The 20,194-nt window shown below is 37.3% G+C and overlaps 1 protein-coding gene across 1 annotated transcript in view; it reads right to left on the bottom strand.

The window, feature by feature from the left end:
• HLCS (holocarboxylase synthetase) overlaps positions 1–20,194 on the bottom strand; it is a 241,572-nt gene that overhangs the window by 15,396 nt on the left and 205,982 nt on the right. The window contains exon 7 of the mRNA XM_072614909.1: positions 12,486–12,553. Within this exon, the coding sequence (XP_072471010.1) occupies positions 12,486–12,553 (68 nt within the window). The remainder of the gene's footprint in view (positions 1–12,485; positions 12,554–20,194) is intronic.

Below are 20,194 nucleotides of genomic sequence, written 5' to 3'. Positions count from 1 at the left end.
TGACAAGGGTGGGGAACCTGTGGTCTCAAGGCCACATATGGCCCTCAAGTGCAGCCCTTTGACAATCACAGAACAAATCTGTTTGGATTCAGTCAAAGGGCTGCACTTGAGGACCTAGAGGGCCACATGTGGCCTCTAAGCCACAGGTTCCCTACCTCTGGTCTACTCTCAGGTGTTGGTCTAAGCCTAGTTTCTGCTAGACTGCTTTCAAAGTTTCCAAGTAGCTTGCTTTTTTTTTTTTTTTTAAGCAAATGGAAAGCTATTTCCAAAGTAATTTATGCTTTCTAGCTTATCTAACAGAGGGTTATGGAGTTCCATTGTTTCCAATTCTCCCTTGTCTAGTCTGTTCCACAGATCTACCTCTTTACTTTTAAACCAGAAGCAGATGGATTTGATGACTAATATTGTTGGAGGTCTGGAAGTACTATTTCTCTTTTGTCCCTATCTTTATTCATTCAGTTCCTGGATATTCTAGATATTTTATTTTTCCAAATGAATTGTTATTTTATCAAGCTCTACAAATTAGGCCTTTGATAATTCATTTGGTATAGCATTAAAAATATAAATGAACTTGGGTAGATTTTGTCATTTCTATTATACTGGTATGGCCCAGTTATGCATACTGACCATTCCTCCAGTTATTTATGTTCTTCTACAGTTCTTTTTTGTTGTTCTATATTTCTTTAAGGAACACTTTTTAAATGAATCTATACACGCCTTTTGCATGTTTTGGTACGTTGGTACATGAGTCCTTTACACACTTTCTAGTTATTTGTAATTATAAATTTTGTAGTTATTTATAACAAGATTCCCCTTTCTCCTATTGCTTCTTAGATTTTATTACATAGAAATATAGTTGATTTTATTTTGTGTCCTGACACTTTGCTGAACCTGTTGTCTTAGTATCTTCGCAGTATGATTTGCTGATCTTCCTAGTAAATCACCCATCATATCATCAGGAAGCAAAAGTAATTGTATTTTTTCTTGACCTACATTTATGCCTTTTATTTCTTTCTCTTATCTTTTTGCCAATGCTAACATTTCCAGGGCTACTTCAAACAATAGTGGGGAGAATGGGCAACCCTATTTACTGGAAAAGGGTTCCATCTTGTCCTCATTGCATGTGATGCTTACTTTTAGGGAGATATTTTAATAATTATTTTATGATTAATTAATAATGATCATATTAGCCAATACATCATGATTAATATTATATTATACTTTTAAAATCCCTCTGTGCCTATACTTCGTAGAATTTTGGAATGAATAAAGGAATGTGGTTCTTTGTCAAAGGTCTTTTCCATATCCATTGAGATAATTTTGCGGTCTTGGATATTTAGAGTTTTAATAGGATTAACAACGTTGATGCTTTTGCTCATGTTGAACCATCCTTGAGTACTTGGCATGTAAAACAAACCTGGTCAACACAGATAACTTCCTACTAAATCATGGCAGTTGTTTGACAGGATTTTAACGAAAGTTTTTGAATCAATATTCATTAATGATCCTGGTCTATAGCACTCATTCTTTGCTTTAACCTTCTCTGGCTTATAGTTTTGTCTTTAAAAGGATTCTGATAGGGTGCTATCTTCTCAATTTTTGAATATAGTTTGTGCAGTATGGGTACTAAGCATTCTTGAAATGTTTAAAAGAATTTCCCCATGAATCCATCAAGATGAGGAACATTTTCCTTTGGTTCTTTTCTTTCCTGGGAATGGGTTAAGATCTCTAGCTATGCTTCTGATACTTTGGATATTTTGTATTTTTTGAAAGTATTCCACTATTTCTTTTGTGTTCTGTGTTTTTTTAAGTGCTTAACTGCATAACTTCTGATTACTCTTTTTATTTTTTATGATTTTGTTGTGATTTTACTTTGTTCATTTGATATTTTGGTGATTTGGGGGGGCTGTCCCCTTTCAATCAATTGGCTAACAGATTATTAATTTTTTAAGTCTTTTCAAAGAATTGGATTTTAGTTTACCATTTCTATAGTTTTTTGGGGGGGTTCTATTTTATCTATTCCTTCTCTAATTTTTAATATCTCCTCATCTGTGCTTATATTAGCTTTATTTGTTGGCTTTCTAACTTTTAAAAAATGCAGTTTTACTTAATAAATCCTGTCTTCTTCAATTTTGTCCATGTTTGTTTGTGGGGATATGGATTTTCCCAAGTACCACTTTAGTTGTATCCCAGAAATTTTGGTGTGTTTTCTCATCACTGCCATTTTCTTTCACATAATTATTTCTGATTTGTTCCTAGACTTACTCATTGTTTAGGATTTCATTTTAAGTCTCCATTTGGGTTTGTGTCTTTTGTTTGTGCTCCCTGAACCAAATACTGTTTTTATTGTGTTACAGTCTAGAAAGGATATGTTCACTATATCTGCCTGTTTTTATATTTGTTGACAAAATCTCTGACCCCTAAGTATATAGCAAATTTTTATAAAATTTCCATATGATGCTGAGAAATAAACATATTCTTTAGCATTCCTATTTAGAAGCCATAAGTTTCTTGGCTAATTTCTCCAGTAATTTGTTCAATTTTATATTTTTCTCTTTTCTCTCATTTTAGACTTATTCAAAACTGAGAGAAGGCCATTGAAATTTCTGTCACTAATGTGTCACTTTCCCTCTCTTCTAGAAGCTCAGTTAATATTTTCCTTTTTAATTTGGATGCTAAGGTAACTGGAGAAAATAAGTTGATTACTGATATTGGTTTGTTGCCTATGGTTCCTTTCAGTATAATGTAGCTTCCTTTAAAAAAAATAACACTTTAAAATATTTTTAGTATTTATTTTTGTTTACCTGATGGCATGACTGCATCTTTGGCTTTTTTGGAGTCACTTAATACATAGTAAATTTTTTCCACCCCCTCATTTTTATTCTTTGCATGTATCTATTTTACAACTATTTCTTGTAAGCAACACATTGTCAGGTTTTGTTTTCTTATTCAACTTGTCATTTGTTTTTCATTTTATTGGTGTTTAATAACTTTAATAAGTTAATAAGTTATGAGCATGGTGTAGTAGACAGAGCTCTGTTCCAAGAGTCAGGAAGATCCAAATTCAGCTTTGAACACTTGCTAGCTGTGTGACCTTTGGCAGGTCACAACCTATCTGCCTCAGCTTCCGCATCTTTAAAAGAGGTTGTTGTGAGGGCCAAGTGAGATAATATTTTAAAAGTGTGTAGCACTGTGTCTTGGACACACCAGGCACTTAATAATTGTTTATTTCCTTCCCCTTTCATTTGTCTATAATTTTGCTTTCCCCAGATTAGAATTCCCCACCCATCCTTGCACTGTAAACACAGCACACAATGATTCTTCAGCTACTTTAACTCAATTTATTTTAAGGTAAACCTATTTCTACCAGCTTTCTTCCCCTCACTCTCAACCTCCACCTCCTTCCTGTTCATTATCTCTTTCTCCAGTTTTAGCATTTTGCTTATTAGTTCTTTTTTCTTGCTCATTTCTATTTAGATATTTAATTCTACCTTCTTTTTTTTCCTCTCAGGTAATCAAGTAGAATCCCTGCTCCTCTCCTCCCCTTCAACTTATTTTGCTCATTAGTTTTTTACATTTCTTTTTCTGTATCTTTTTCTAAAAAAAAAAAAAATATCCTGTTTCACAGATAACATACAGGAGGTACTGGAATTTTTAGAACCCCTCCTCTAACAGGTTCACTCTGGATTTGATCAGACAGACAGGTGGTTAATAATCAGCTTTATTCTAGTCTAGTCTTCTCCAAGAGTGGCTGATAATGGAAGTTTCAGCTCCTACAGCATTCCCTAATCATCCTTCTTGCAGGGGTAGCCAAGAAGGGGGGGCAACTACTCATGTCTCAGTGGGATCAATCGAGATAGGCACAGCTTGTGTACCTCTTTATATCCCCTCAAGTCTTGTTTGGGGCTGGTCAAGGCACACACAGATTCCCATACGGCTTCCCTGTGGTTTCCCCACTCACTGACCAATGCCCAGTTGCTTCATAGGGTAACAGACAAAGAAGGCATATTGCCAACAATGGCCTCACAGATTAACTTTAGCAATGTCATAATTCGGCGCAAGTGTAGTAAATATCACATTACGTCTCCCCGTGTCTCATGGCGCAGCCCCAGTAGGACTGTCACTATAATTTTAGGAACTACCATCTAGAATCCTTGGGGCTACTCTGGGAGTGATTTTATCTAACACCTACAAACTAGACATTTCCATGGCTAGGGATCCTGAGAAACTCAACTCTAGAAAGGATAACAAAATCATCCTTACATACAGCCTTACCCTTGATAATTTTGTTTTCCCCTTCACCTCAAAAATCTCTTCCCTCAGTCCATATTCTCCTACTCTTCTGGATGTCACTTGCTGAGAGGAGCTCTGATTACCTTTCTCCTGAGGCAGGATGAGTCTTCCCTCTAATCATGATATTCTTGCAGAAGGTATCTCTCATTTTTATAGAATAAATCTCCCTTTATAGGATGCTCCCATAGGAGCATTCAGTAGGGCTACACACCCTTCTACCATTAAAACAATGATCAAAAAGAGAGCCCAGACATAATTTTTCAAGAAAAAAACTGCCCTGATATTCTAGAATCAGAGGGTAAAATAAATATTGAAAGAATCCACCAATCACCTCCTGAAAGAGATCCCCAAAGGAAAACTCCTAGGAGTACTGTAGCCAAATTCCAGAGCTTCCAGGTCAAGGAGAAAATATTACAAGCAGTGAGAAAGAAACAATTAGAGAAGTACTTTCAGGATAACACAAGATCTAGCAACTTCTACAATAAGGGATTAAAGGGTTTGGAATGGGATATTCCAGAAGTCAAAGGAACTAGAATTAAAACCAAGAATTACCTATCTGGCAAAACTGAGTATAATACTTCAGGGGAAAAAATGGTCATTCAATGAAATAGAGGACTTTTAAGTATTCTTGATGTAAAGATCTGAGCTGAATAGAAAGTTTGATTTTCAAACACAAGAATCAAGAGAAGCATGAAACAGTAAACAGGAAATAGAAATCATAACTAATCACTAACTAAAATTGAACTGTTTACATTCCTACATGGAAAGATAATATTTACAACTCTTGATACTTTTCTCAGTACCAGGGTAGTTGAAGGGACTATGTACATATAGACAGAGGACAAAGGATGCGTTGAATAGGAAAGGATGATATCTAAAAAAATAAAATTAAGGGGTGAGAGAGGAATATATTGCGAGAAGAAAGGAAAAAAAAGAATGTGGAAAATTATCTCTCACATAAAAGAGGCAAGAAAAAGCTTTGTCAATGGAAGATAAAAGAGGGGAGGTGAGAGGGAAAAAGTGAACCTTACTCTCATCACATTTGACTTAGAGAGGGAATAACATGCATACTCAATGAAACTCTATCTTATACTACATGAAAGCAGGGCAGAAGGGGATACGCCGGGGTTGGGGAGATGACAGAAGGGAGAGCAAATGGGAGGAGGGCATAATTAGAAGTAACTACTTTTGAGGAGGTATAGGGCCAAAAGAGAGAATAGAATAAATGGGAGATGGGATAGGATGGAGGGAAATATAGTTAGCCTTCCACAACATGACTTTTATGGAAATCTTTTGCATAACTATACATGTATAACATATATCAAATTGCTTGCCTTCTCACTGGAGATGGGTGAGGAGGGAGAAAAGGAGAGAAGTTGGAACTCAAAGTTTTAAAAACGAATGTTAAAAATTGTTTCTACATGCAACTGGGAAATAGGATTTACAGGCAATGGGGTATAGAAATCTATCTTGTCCTCCAAGAAAATGGAGGAGATAGGGATAAGAGAAGGCTTTGGTGTGTTTTTTTTATGTGCATGCTGTTTGATTAATACATCAAGGGAAAAATACATGGTCACAGTTCATCACGACAGCTTGTATTTTAAATAGATTTACTCTCTCATCATGTAATCGAACAACTAACCTTTCTGAGAGAAAGATGAAGGCCAGAGTATCCTCTAAGACTAAGACATAATGGAATAAGCTAGAAAGAACTCTCAATGGGGGGAAAATCTGATCATACATGAACATCCTTATGATTCATTAGTCAGCAGCTAAATTTATTTTAAAAAATCAGTATCCAAATATCACAGAGAATCTTCCAGTCTTTACTAAAAGGGAATCAGTAGCTCTCATAAATGAGAGTGAGCATTAGTCAATTAGGTCTTTGTTTTCAAAAGAACTCTCCCCAAAAGAGGATTCTTTTCCATTCTCCCCCTCAAACAACCAGAGCTCTAATTCTAGGCTGAAGATGGGAGTGAGAGGGATGGGGTAGGACAAAATCATTTGGGTTTTATAGGAAGACTCAATCTGTTCCTTCATCAATGGCAGTTTCTTTTGGACATTTCCCCTTCTTACCATTATTATTTACATAAGAACTATTATTATTAGAAGCATATAAATTATAATCACTAGGCCTCTTGATTTCCTGAAAAGAAAGTCTGATTTGAATCAAATGTGATTTGCAAACAGTGCCACGATAGGGTATTCTATTAGAGATAAAGCACAGAAAACAGAAACCAAAAGTTCCTTAAAGCAAAGTGTCAGTACTGACTGTGTGGGTCTGAATGACTAGTCTCTCCAAGAGGTGTTTTGTTTTCTTTTTTTTTTTTACAAGTTTTTAAACATCAAAGTCTGACTTGTACAGACACAAATGGATTCACAAAATGATCTAATTTTTAAAGGCTAGGCAGTAGTTATATTAGCTGCTTTGTTACACAAAGAACAAAGTAGTGATACAACACAAAAAAAGGGAAACTAAACGTTGAAAATAATTTGAATGAAAAAAGCACATCTATAGAAAAGTTTACAGGACAGCTCACTTTTGATTTTTGGGGGGTCAGAGGGTTGGAGGCACATTAATCTTCTTTACAAACGACATTGGTTCCTGTCAGGAAAATTGAACAGTGACAACTGGCTTTTTCATTTCCTGGAATAAGGTAGTCTCTTCTTTTTAAAAAGTACTCAGGACTTTGATATGCAGAAGTGATACACCAAGGCTACAACAAGTGCTGAGACTAGCTGGATGGCTTCACTGGTCCATCAATTACTTCTATTGTCAATGGGAGCAATAATATTCTCTGAAGGTTTCTTTATTCTGCACCTACCATCTTGATAAAGTTCCCTAATAATATGTCTCAGATAGTTCTCAGGCATCAGTGGAACACCCAACATCTTCCCAAGTTTCAGTGGTGTCACCTCTTGCTTACTGCCTCTTTACTTTTCTCTACCAAGCTGTTTTTTCAGGAATTTGGTCAAGTCAGAGGCTTTGTAGTATGGGATGATCCAACTATTCATGCTGTGGATGTACTTCTGGATCTTCTCCAGGGTGTAGCACTTCACGATATTGTTCAATTTCTTTGTCTTATTGGTCCATGAAAAGATCTGGCAGAGCCTTACACAGAGCAGCAGCGAGGGGAGCAGTAAGGGCAATTCTGACCTAGACTGGCTTGGGAAGGGGTATGATTGTATGGGTACTTTGATTCTATGTTCAGAAGGTGTGGGCAGTTTTCTTGTATTAATTCTTGCATTATGGTCTTCAGGTTTTTCGAATTTTTGTTTTCTTACAGAAGGCCTATCATCTTTAAGTTGTCTCTGTGCATCCTGCCTTCCAGATCAATATGTTTCATTTATACAGGATTTCTTCCTTCCTCATCTCTGCCTCCTAGCTCCCCTGTCTTCCTTCATGTCTCAGCTAATATCCCACCTATCCTCTGAAAAAAATTTTTGCAAAAAAATCTTAATCTCAGTGCTTTCCCTCAGTTATTACCTTCAATTCATTCTGTATGTGCCTTGTTTGTACACAAGCTATTTACATGTTGCTTTCCCCATCAGATTAAGAACTCAGTAGGAGCAACAATTATGTTCTGCCTTTTGTCGTATACTCAGTACTTGGCATATTGCCTGGCACATAGTAAGAGCTTGGTAAATTTATTTTTGGCTCATGAGAAAAAGTTGAAAAATTATGAATTACATTATTCCAAGAGTTTTTCTATTTTCCTATGATCAGAACAGGTAACTACTTTTGAATTTAAAAATTACTTCTGAGTCATTTTCATACTCTAAAAGGGAAGGAGGGAGACTGAATAAGCATTTACGGAGTACCTGCTATGTGCCAGGCAATATGCTAAGCACTTTACAAATATTTCATTTAATCCTCACAAAAACACTGCAAGGTTGGTACTGTTATCCCCATTTTATAGATGAGGAAACTGAAGCAGAGAGGGGTTAGCTACCTTGTAGGTCACACAGCTAATATCTGAGATCACATTTGAACTCAGATCTTCCTGACTTCAGGTCCAGCCCTCTATCCACTGTGCCACCTAATGGCCTCTAAGAAAAAATTCAGCTTTAAAAAATACAGATAGATAGATAGATAGATAGATAGATAGATAGATAGATAGATATAATTTATGTATTTTCAGTTTACAACATTCACTTCCACAAGATTTTGAATTTCCAATTTTCTCCCCATCTCTCCCCACCTCCACCCCAGGACAATGTGCACACCATTCACCCTTTCTCCCAGTCTGTCCTCCCTTCTCTCATTCCCCTCCCTTCTATTTTCCTCTAAGGCAAGATAAATTTCTATAGCCCATTGCCTGTACAACTTATTTCCCAGCTGCATGCAAAAATAATTTTTACTATTCATTTTTAAAGCTCTGAGTCCCACATTTTCTCCCTTCCTCCCTCCCCACCCAGGCTCATTGAGAAAGCAAGCAATTCAATGCAGGTCTCATACATGTGTAGCCATGCAAAACACTTCAATGACAGTCATGTTGCAAAAGACTAACGACATCTCCTTCCATACTGTCCTGCCCTCCATTTATTCCATTCTCTCCCTTGACCTGTTCCCCCCACAATACTGTTTGCTTCCAATTATGCCTTTCCCCATCTGCCATCCCTTCTAAAATCCTCCCTCTCTTATCCTGTTCCCCCTGCCTTCCTGCAGGGTAAAATAGATTTCCATATATAACTGAATGTGTGTTATTCCTTCCTTAAGTGAAATCCCATGAGAGCAGGGCTCACTTATTCCCTTTCACCTCCCCCCTTTTCCCCTCCATTGTAAAAGCTCTTTCTTGTCTCTTTTATGTGAAATGATTTGCTACATTCTACCTCTCTCTTTCTCTATCCCAGTACATTCCTCTCAACAGTTAATTTTATTTTTAAGCATTTTCCCTTCATATTCAGCTCACCCTGTGTTCTCTGTCTACACAGTCACACACACACACATATACCTACATATATACACACACATATAATATACATATACACACTTACACATACATAATATACACATACAGACATACACATATATAAATATTCCCTCTAACCACTCTAATACTGAGAAAGGTTTCATGAGTTACAAATATGATCTTTCCATGTAGGAATGTAAATAGTTCAGCTTCAATGAGTTCCTTAAGGCTCCTCTTTCCCATTTACCTTTTCATATTTCTCTTGATTCTTGTATTTGAAGGTCAAAATTTCTATTCAGCTTTGGTCTTTTCAACAAGAATGCTTAGAAGTTCTCTATTTCATTGAAATTTCATTTTCCCCCTGAAGTATTATACTCAGTTTTGCTGGGTAGGTAGTTCTTGGTTTTAACTCTAGCTCCTTTGACCAGGGCAGCTAGGTAGTGCAGTGGATAGAGCACAGTACAGGAGTCAGGAGGACCTGAGTTCAAATCTCACCTCAGACACTTGACACTCACTAGTTGTGTGACCTTGGGCAAGTCACTTAACCCCAACTGCCTCATCCTGGGACATCTCCAGTCATTCTGATGAATATCTGGTCATTGGATTCAGATGGCTCTGGAGGAGAAGTGAGGCTGGTGACCTGCACAGCCCTTCCTCACTCAAAACAAAATCAAGTGCAACTCATGTCATTATTTCTCTGATGGCATGGTCTTTTTTGACAACAAAGGACAAACACACACAAGCTCCTTTGACCTCTGGAATATCTATATTCTAAGCCCTCCAGTCCCTTAGTGTAGATACTACTAAATCCTGTGTTATCCCGATTGTATTTCCACAATATTTGAATCATTTCTTTCTGGCCGTTTGTAATATTTTCTCCTTGACCAGAATGCTGGAATTTGGCTACAATATTCCTAGAGTTTTCCTTTTGGGGTCTCTTTCAGGAGGTGATTAGTGAATTCTTTTCATTTCTATTTTACCCTCTGGTTCCAGAATATCAGGGCAGTTTTCCTTGATAATTTCTTGGAAGATGATGTCTAGGCTCTTTTTTTTTTTGATCATGGTTTTCAGGTAGACCAATAATTTTTAAATTATCTCTCCTGGATCTATTTTCCAGGTCAGTTGTTTTTTTCCAATGAGATATTTCACATTGTCTTCTATTTTTTCATTCTTTTGGTTTTGTTTTATAATTTCTTCATTTTTCATAAAGTCATTAGTTTCCACTTGCTTCATTCTAATTTTTAAGGTATTATTATCTTCAGTGAGATTTTGGACCTTCTTTTCCATTTGGCTAATTCTGCTTTTTAAGGCATTCTTTTCCTCATTGGCCTTTTGAACTTCTTTTGCTATTTGGGTTAGTCTATTTTTAAAGGCATCATTTTCCTCAGCATTTTGGGGGTCTCCTTTAGCAAGTTGTTGACTTGTTTTTCATGATTTTCTTGGGTTGCTCTCATTTTTCTTCCCAATTTTTCCTCTGCTTCACTTAGTTGATTTTCCAAATCCTTTTTGAACTTTTTCCCGGTCTGAGACCATTTCATATTTTTCTTGGAGGCTTTGGATGTAGGAGACTTGACCTTGATGTCTTCCTCCAGATGCATGTTTTGATCTTTCTCCAGTTGTATGCTTTGATCTTCCTCGTCCAAAAGATGGAAGAAAATACCTTTTCACCAAGAAAGTAACTTTCTATAGTCTTATTTTTTTTCCCTTTTTGAGTTCTTTGTTAAGTGAAGGGTGTATTACTTCAAGTTTCAGAGGTTTTGTGTAGCTATTTTCAGAAATATTTCTAGGGACCTGTAAGTTCTCAGTTCCTCCAAAGTGGTACAATCAAGGAAGAGGTATTTACTCCTCTCCTGGCCTGCATTCTGGTCTGTGAGCAACCACAAGTCCTTTTTCTGTCCTGGAACTGCAAGTAGGATTCCCATCCACAGCCACCACCAGTTCCTCCACACCAGCACTTCTCCTCACCCTAGGACTGCCACTCAGATCAGCTGCTCAATTCCCCCGCTGTCTGTAGGCCATGAGCTGAAGAAGCAGCCCCCCATTGCACCACCTTGGGTCTGGGCTAGGGCCGAGTTGGATTATGCTCCCTTCTCACCCAGGTGAAAGAGCTTTCTCACTGACTTTTGAAGATGTCTTTGGCATTTGTGGGTTGAGAAGTCTGGAAACCACTGCAGCTGCCAGTGATTCAGCACCCTGAGGCCTGCTCTAGTCCTGTCTGTGCCAATGCAGCATGGGCTGCACTTCACTTTGAGTCTGGTGCAATAGACCCTTCCCGTCAGCCTTCCAGATTGTCTTGGGCTGGAAATCTGTTTCACACTGTCATTTTGTGGCTTCTGCTGCTCTAGAATTTGTGTAGAATTTGTTTTTACAGGTATTTTGTGGGATTTGGGGGGGAAAACTAAGCAGGTCCTTGCTTCTATTCCACCATCTTGGCTCTACTCCCAAACAGATAGCTTTTCCAACAGCTATAATGAGCACATTTTCTCCCATAGTGCTCAAAGGCTGTTACAATCCTGTTCATGCCATCCTTTGTTTGACTCTACAAGTTGTTGAGAGTACAACTGTGCTTACTATAGATATTGACACAGTTTAGGGGAAGACAAAGACAGGATTTACTTTGTCTCCTCTAGAATCACTCCTCAGTAAAAGCTTGAAGAATCCTTAGATTTAGGGGTAGAAGGGAATCTAGAAGCTACTGTATATAGACTTCTTCATTTTACATATGAGAAAACTGAGGCCCAGGGAAATTAATTGACTTAGACAAGGTCACAAAGGTAGTAAGAATTGGTCAGGATTTGAACTCAGGCTCTCTGCCTCTAGAACCTGTGTTCTTCCCACTATTGTTTATTATGTGCAAAGTACTAGCCTTCACTAGAACTGGCAATGGTGAAATGAAAACCTCTTTCCATCCTTTAAGTCATCTTTTCTTTCTTCAAACATTCACTATTAATATAGTAGGTACTAGCATAGTGAAACTTTGAAAAAATAAGTTGATCTATAATACGGCCAGAATTTTAGAACTACAAAGCATGGAATATTATTAAGGAAAATTTATAAGACTTAGCTAACCAAATGTTAAAATGATTGTGGACAAATATCAAGTTTTTAATAACACAGCTGAAAGGGAGTATTTGGATGACTCTGCTAACCTTCTGATCATGGCTTCCACTATTGTTTGATATCAGTCACCCAAAGGGCTAGAGTTTGAAGGCAACTGCAATGAAACCTGAGACTGAGATTTCAGAACGCATAACACAATAATAACAAGAAGTTACTGACCTTTTCCTTGTGTTTGCCGGGCTGCAATTGCTACTAAACCCAGGTCTGGTGGCACCTCAAACATCAACCTGCAAATTGTGGGAAAGATTGGTCAATAGAAATGGAAATGAAATCCAAATAATACATTGGTCTATCTTGGATGGAAAGAAGAACATTCTTTTGTGTTTTTTTTTTGTAATCAATTTGTTTTTAAAGGTATAGTAGCTACAAGTTTCATTGATTAAAGCCAGGAGGGACTATAAAGATCATCTATTAGACAATCAAGAATATTTCAGCAAAACTTCCAAAAAAGAGTTGGGAATATGTACAAACACACACAATAACACACTTTCATATACACATACCATAACTTGGTTTACATAAAATGTCTTTGAATTGTATTTCTTCAAAGTTTTCTGTCAAATACATATTCTTTCCATCCTGGTATCCCTACCTTCAGTAAGAAACAACCAGCCATTCCTGACATTTGTTTCTACTTACAGTGCATTTTTGTTCAAACTCTAGAATATATGTAATAACAGAAGTTTCTGATTATTTAGAAAATCAATATGGTGGCAATAAAGCAGTTTAAAAGATACACTTTCCCAGGAGAACTAATTATGTTTTAACTATAGTAAATAAATCCACACCTTCTGAGAACTCTGGAGAACTCTGGATTATTTTAGGCTTGGTTTCTGCTTTTAAAATGGCTTCACTTAAAAGAATATGAACTTTCCTTCTGGGGATAGTAGAAAAGTGTACTTTAATACCACCAAATGAGTCAACATTAACTGAAAAAAAATGCTGCTGTGAGAATTTCATCTGAGCTACACTGGACATATTTTAACTTCATGTTATGATATATTTTCTTTTCGTTTCAATTTCCATCAAGTTACTGAACACACACAACAGAGACATGAACTCTGGCAAAATTTGCTTTTAATAAATTAGGAATAAAGTTATTTGTGATCTGAAATTCAAATTAATCAATGTGGCTGTAAAACCTAACTTATTTATTTGGACATATTCACTTAGGGACAAATACAGTGTGGGACTTTAAGTGCTTCTGGGTCCTCCTGGAAATGACCATCATATGTAAAGTGAGAAGAACCAGGAGAAAAAAAAATTAAAATATTACCAGAATAATGTAAATGAAAACATATTTGAAAGACTTCAGGACCCTCTGATCAGTGCTGAATTATGACTTCAGACTGATAATGAAGCATATTTCCTACTTCTTGGCAAAGAGGTGATAGATTAGAGGTGCAGAAAGAGATACATTTACAAGTACAGCCAATGTACTGATTTGCTTTGCTTGACTATAGTTTTTAATTACAAGGTGGGGCTTCTATTTGGATTGCAGGAGGAAGAGGTAATGAGAGCAATGCAAAAAAAAAAAAAGCCTTTTAAAAACAGCATCAAAAACATTAAAAACATGAAGAGAGGAGAAGGAAATCTAGATGATACAAACAAGGCCATTTTATTGCTAACATGTTAAAAGTTAATATACATTTTAGTAAAAATTGTACATAAAAGAAATTCAGTTTTATATGCAATCACTTTTTCTTTGTTGTTGTGTATTGAAACATCCGTGTTTGTTGGTGTTTAAGTTCATAATTAAAAAGAAAATTAAAAAATAAAAATAAATGACTATTATAGGGGAAAACTAATTAATTATAAATACCACTGCTCCCCCTACTGCCAGGATAAGTACTAATGGGAAACATGCTACTGAAGGAACTAATTTTTTATTTCAGCCTCAGTAGTAGAACAGAATTTTACAGACGGCTAAGGCCAAATAAGAGAAGGTACAGCTAAATGTGGTGGAAAAAAAAAAACAACAAAATTTGTCACCCCTCTGAAAATCCCTAGATGGTACAGGAATCCCAAATATCTGATTACTCAAACATATAGCCCCATGCCAAGAAGAGTTCATCACAAGACAACTTGGTAAAAGGTTGTGAGCCACAACTGATAAGACCACTAGCAGGCCCACCAGATGTTTTTCCCCATGGCTACTAGAAAAAGTACAGGCATTTTCAAAGAGAATCAAGCCTTGATGACCATTTGCCAATTCTGCTTTCATTTCTTATGAAATACAACTCAAAAAAGTATTTCTTTTGGACTAACACACACAAACAAACAAGAAAGTAAAGAAAGTAGAGGAAAAGTACACTTTGATCTCCATTCAGACTCTATCAGTTCCTTTTCTGGAGATGGGCACCATTTTTCATCACAAGCCCTTGAGAATTGTCTTCGATTATCATATTGCTGAAAACAGTTAAGTCATCCACAGTTGACCAACCACACAACATTGCTGTTACTGTCTATAACTAATCTGGTTCTGCATGTTTCAGTTTGCACTAATTCATATCAGTCTTTTCAGGTTTTTATAAGAGTAACCTTTTTGTCATTTCTTATAGCATAACAGTATTCCATCACAATCACACAAAACAACTTGCTCAGCCATTCCCCAACTGATGAACATCCCCTCAATTTCCAATTCTTTTCCACCACTAAAAGAGGTGCTATAAATATTTTTGTACATATAGGTCCTTTTCCTTTTTTATCTCTTTGGGATACAGATCTAGGAGTGGTATTGTCTAGTCAAAGTATATATACATGTATGTATATATACATATATGTGTGCATGTGTATGTGTAAGTATATGTATATATAACATGTGTGTATATATATGTAAACATAATATACATATAAATATATATTCAAACTACATACACATACATGCATATATAACCCTTTCATCATAGTTCCAAGTTGTTCCCCAGAAAGGTTGAATCAGTATGCAACTTCACCAACAGTGCATTAGTGTCTCAATTTTCCCACATCCCCTCCAAAATTTGTCATTTTCCTTTTCTATCATATTAGTCAATCTGATAGATGTAGGTAGTAGCTCAGAATTGTTTTAGTTTGCATTTCGCCAATCAATAATGATTTAGAGCATTTTTTTCATGATTGCATATAGCTTTGATTACTTTGTCTGAAAACTGCCTGTTCATAACATTTGACCATTTATCAACTGAGAAATGGCTCTTACTCATATAAATTTGACTCAGTTCCCTATATTAGATGATTCTTTAAATGAATATGCATGTACTAGACAACTATATACTATAATCAGTGGTAGTGGTGGGTGGAGGAGATCAGAAGCAGAAAAATGGTTGGTCCAGAAACCAAACGCAGACTTTTAGAACAAAGAGAAATGATTAAGGGAACATATGAATGAAACTGCTAGAGGTTTGGCAGCAGTTAAGAGAGTATATTAATGAGAAGACCAAGCTTGTTCTGCCTACAGGCCATGAAGAAATTCTGTAAGGAGGAGTATAACATGGTGAAGGAGCTAATGATTAGGCTGAGAGATTTATTTGTGCTATCTGAGATGGCTCTAGGGGCCCTGTCACATAGCTCCTAGTCAACAATGGAGCATTTATGAACCTTTTCATTTTCCCATTTCTGAAAATGAAGTTGCCTGCATTTTCTTTACCAAAAAGGAGAAAGCATAAAAGCATTTTTTTCTTAGTTACTGATGTTATCACATAAGTCAAAATCATCATGTAGTTACTAACTCCTGACTTTCTTTTTCCTTTTGTAGGTGACTAATGAAGTAGTTGTAGGGGGTAAGGTTTTTGTAAATGAATGTTCCTCTAGCATATTTACCAAAATAACTAAGGATAGTGAAGAAAAAAATGCCCTATTTTTACATTCTTCTCTGAGTTAGTTAGTACTAAAACAACATTTCAGTATCAATGTATCAGAAACCTTCAAAGAGATTACTTTGCAAATAATAAAGAAATCCTGGCCACTTGTATCAATTAAGCACAGCAGATCTAATTTCATGGAGCTTGGATGAAAGACTGGTAACGTAGGAGTGGAGTTGAAGTTTCCCAATTTTAGTTCTGATACCTATCTAGGTAAAAGCACTTTTTGACTGAATCAGATTATGTGAATTGAGTGTGGATACCTCCAAGAATCAACCAAAGCCATTCTGTGAGAGACCAAGTCATGTCCTAAGCAATTTTTATAAAAGGAAGAATCTATTTCAGAACTGTAGGAAGAGATTCCCTGGATCTGGATTTGAAAGCCTGAAGTAATCACAGGATTTTCAACACTCCTTTGAAGAGCAAAACAGAGATTGAGCCACGGCAAAGAATGGAAATATGGACAAGAGTCACTGGCACCCAAGCTGAGGGAAGTCCCAAGGAAAGGTCAGCTCTTTCCTCTACTTCCCCTAAACAACATCTATCTATCAGCAGATACTGTAATATAATCTGTTCTTTAGTTACATAAACATTTCAATTTTGCCTCAACCACAAACTAGAGACAGGAGAAGTTTAAGGTTAAATGAGGTCAACAGGCCATCGCAACATCATGAGACTTAGGTGAAAACCAGGTTACTTACAAAAGACATGAACATGCATGTGGAATCCAAAGGGTTCTCGGTCTTCACAGAAGTTTACATTTTTAAGACAGCAGGACAAAAGGAGGAGGGGATACCTGGAAGGGGTGTGACATGGAAGGGGGAATGGCACAGCAAAGGAGGGGGAAAAAGACAAGACCACTCTCCAAGGGAAGGAGCAAGGTAATGGCAAAAGTCTCATTCTTGTCCCTTGGGAACTGCTGGACTGTGGAGATAGGAGGGTCTGCTTATCTGCAAAGGACCCCAGCTGCACAAGCATTATCCCAACCTGTCTGACAGCACAGACTGTCTTACCTCCCAAGGACACATGGGGAGCCCAGTTTGGGGTACAACAACAAATTATGAAGCTCAGGAGGAGCTTCATCCTCGTCACATTCAGGGCCACCTGCATATTCTAGGTCCAATGTTTCTGGAAAATATGGCAACTCAAAAAGGGGGTCCCTTAATACACACCCCCACCCCCACTTCTGCCATTGGCAAGAAAGAGCACAAACTCTGTTTAGGTGTTAACAATTTTCCTAATAGGGGCTCAGAACAACTGTGACTGAACTCGGAACTTTTCATCTAAAATAAACTTCCCAAAGTCAAAAAGGAGGGAACCAAGTGGATCTTAGGGACCCCCTAGACTGAAAATGAGTAAATCTTCATTACTTTGAATAAACTGGTAAGAAGACACATCTGAATTAATTTAAAATGTAGACTACAGAATATATCTTTAAAGAAAATAACTATAATGATTCCAGGATGAGATGGCCTAGTAGAAAAAGGACTAAATGAAAGGTTGGCAGACCTAGGTTTGAATTCTGTCTCATATTCTTACTGAATGTGCAACAAGCAAGTCCTAACTTCTCAGATCCTCAGTTTCCTACTCTATAAAATGGGGATAATAATACATGTATTAGTCCTTCAAGGCTATACAAATGTGAATTGTCACTATTATTAGGTATATACAATGTATAATTGGTAGCATCTTGCTACTTTAAGCACTCCTAAGAATTCCTACTTATAAGCTTTCCTATATATTAGAGAGCATACAACTACTTACTTGGTCATGATTTAAGAAAACATCAGTTGTGAATAAGTCATTAAAGTACGTCAATAGAATAAAAACGTATTCCTGGGTTGTGATGCTTAGTGGCTACACCTTACAGACTTATCAGTGATTCTAGCTGTTTCTGAGTCTGACTGACCAGACACACTCCCAAAGTTGAGCAGCGCTCCATTCCCACTCTTGGAGCATCCAAGGAAGCTAAGTTCTACTCTAACTTTGTTGCATACCCTTGCTGTGTTAGGGTAAAGTAAACCTCCTTCTTTGTTAAATATTCAGTGACTTGAGAGTGCCTTCTTTCATCCCAACACTGAATATGAACTAAGAGGGTGTTGGCTGTAGAGTCACATCTACGACACTTGGCATGATCTTAGAAGGTTGAGATGAGGGATGGCCTCATGGCTCACATCACAGTTGGGTTAGGGAAGAGCCCTGCAAATGAGAAAGAGGTTGGTGTGACCAAACAGAGGGACACTGCCAGGCGCCCTGTCACCAGAGCTTCCTTGACTGTGTACAGGACTGGCAGCCGGCTCTCACTCGGGCAGATAGATTAGTACAGTGAATGCTGGAGGAGGCTGCCCAGGAGGTAAAAAAAGGAGCTAAGGCCAATATGCTTTGATTACTCTTGGCTGTGCTGCATAAATTAGAATGCCAGTGTAGTCGGACTGAAAGTAAACTAGGCCAACACACTTGGAAGTTAGAGACAGGCTTTCAAGTGCAACAGAAGCCAAGGGGTGTGTGTAAAGAGATCTTTCTTACCTAGGGTGAGGAGTTAGGGGCCCAGACGAGGAAGAGCCACCTTTATTCCTATATTCATGCTGCTGAGAAAATCATGCAATGTTCTAATTGGGTTCGCTACAAATTTATGCTTCATAACCTCAACTGATGCTAGGCGTTCCCTTACCAACTCACTATCCTTTCTCTGTAGTAGTTCTTTCACATTTTCTCATAACTCCTCAAACTTCCCATAGCTTCCCTTCCCCAAACTCTACCTCATAGAGTTGCTCGTATTTCACAGAAAAATTTGAGGTGATTAATCATGAGCTCCCTCTTTTCCTCTCTTCCTCATCTCCTATCACTCGGATGCCTTCTGCTACCACCATCATCTGAAGTTGTATTTCTTTCTAAAGCAATAAAATGTTTTCACTTTTTTCTTTCAATATTATCATTAAAATCTGGACATGGCTCCTGAATGGGAGCCTGCTGCCGGTCTCATACATAACAAAGAGGGCTCTGGGTGATAAAGAGCCAGGCAGTGTCTCTATCTGATCACACAACTCTCCTTTTTATTTGAAAGACTACCCCCAATTCAGTCATGATGTGATGATGGAGGACCTTCACCTCTCTCATTTGATGAGGTGGCCTTACTCCTTACCTAGGCTAATCACTCTACCTGCACAAGCAATTCCATTTTATTCCATCTGTTCTCTCTGTCATTTCCACTCAATCACTTATCTTATCTCTCCATGTCTACTGCCCTCATTCCCTACTGCCTACAAACATGCTTATGCCTTTCCCATCCTTCCATCCCCACTATCTTTACTCTTCTAAACATCTATCAAAGCTTACTTTCATCTGGCAAAATCTTCAAGCATTGAATGTCACCTCCAGACTCCAAAGAGACAGCAGAATGAACTTTACTGGAAACTATTGGATTCCATTTGTACATATAAAAATGTTCATTATAGGCCAACTTTGGCTTGTTTTGTCGATGTACGTATACTTCAGTCTCCTGCAAACTATTACATGAAAATTAGCCTGTAGACCTCTAAGTCTATTCTGAAAATGATACAACTATCTTCAGGATGAATTTTGCCAGTTTGTTGTTGGCTTAAGATTTTAAACTGCAATAACCTGTCTACAAACTTTTTTTGGTATCATTTTTTTCCTTATCACAGCTAGCCAACTTGATGAGTCAAATTTCCCATGTCCAAGATTTAATGTTAATATTTCAAGAAAAAAATTCAGAACAATTTTACTGCTTGAAAAATAAGGAAAATGCAATCTCCTCTAGCAGTCTGAATGCTCTTTGGGGGCAGACAACTCATCTTATTGCAAGAGACACTGCAGTACACAGAAAAAACCTCCAGAGTTGCAGGCAGGGGAAATGGGTTGGCACCTTGTCTCTGCCTTTAACTCTCAGCAACAGTGTGAAAGGTTCACCAATACGAATCTCAGATTCTTTATCCCTAAAATTAGGATAATAATATCTGTAGCAGGTACTTCACAGGGTTGTCCTGAAAA

Source organism: Notamacropus eugenii, chromosome 5, assembly GCF_028372415.1.
Source record: "Notamacropus eugenii isolate mMacEug1 chromosome 5, mMacEug1.pri_v2, whole genome shotgun sequence".
Classification (NCBI taxonomy): Eukaryota; Metazoa; Chordata; class Mammalia; order Diprotodontia; family Macropodidae; genus Notamacropus; species Notamacropus eugenii.
The sequence above is the reverse complement of the archived record's forward strand: the minus strand, read 5'-3'. Positions and strand labels throughout refer to the sequence as shown.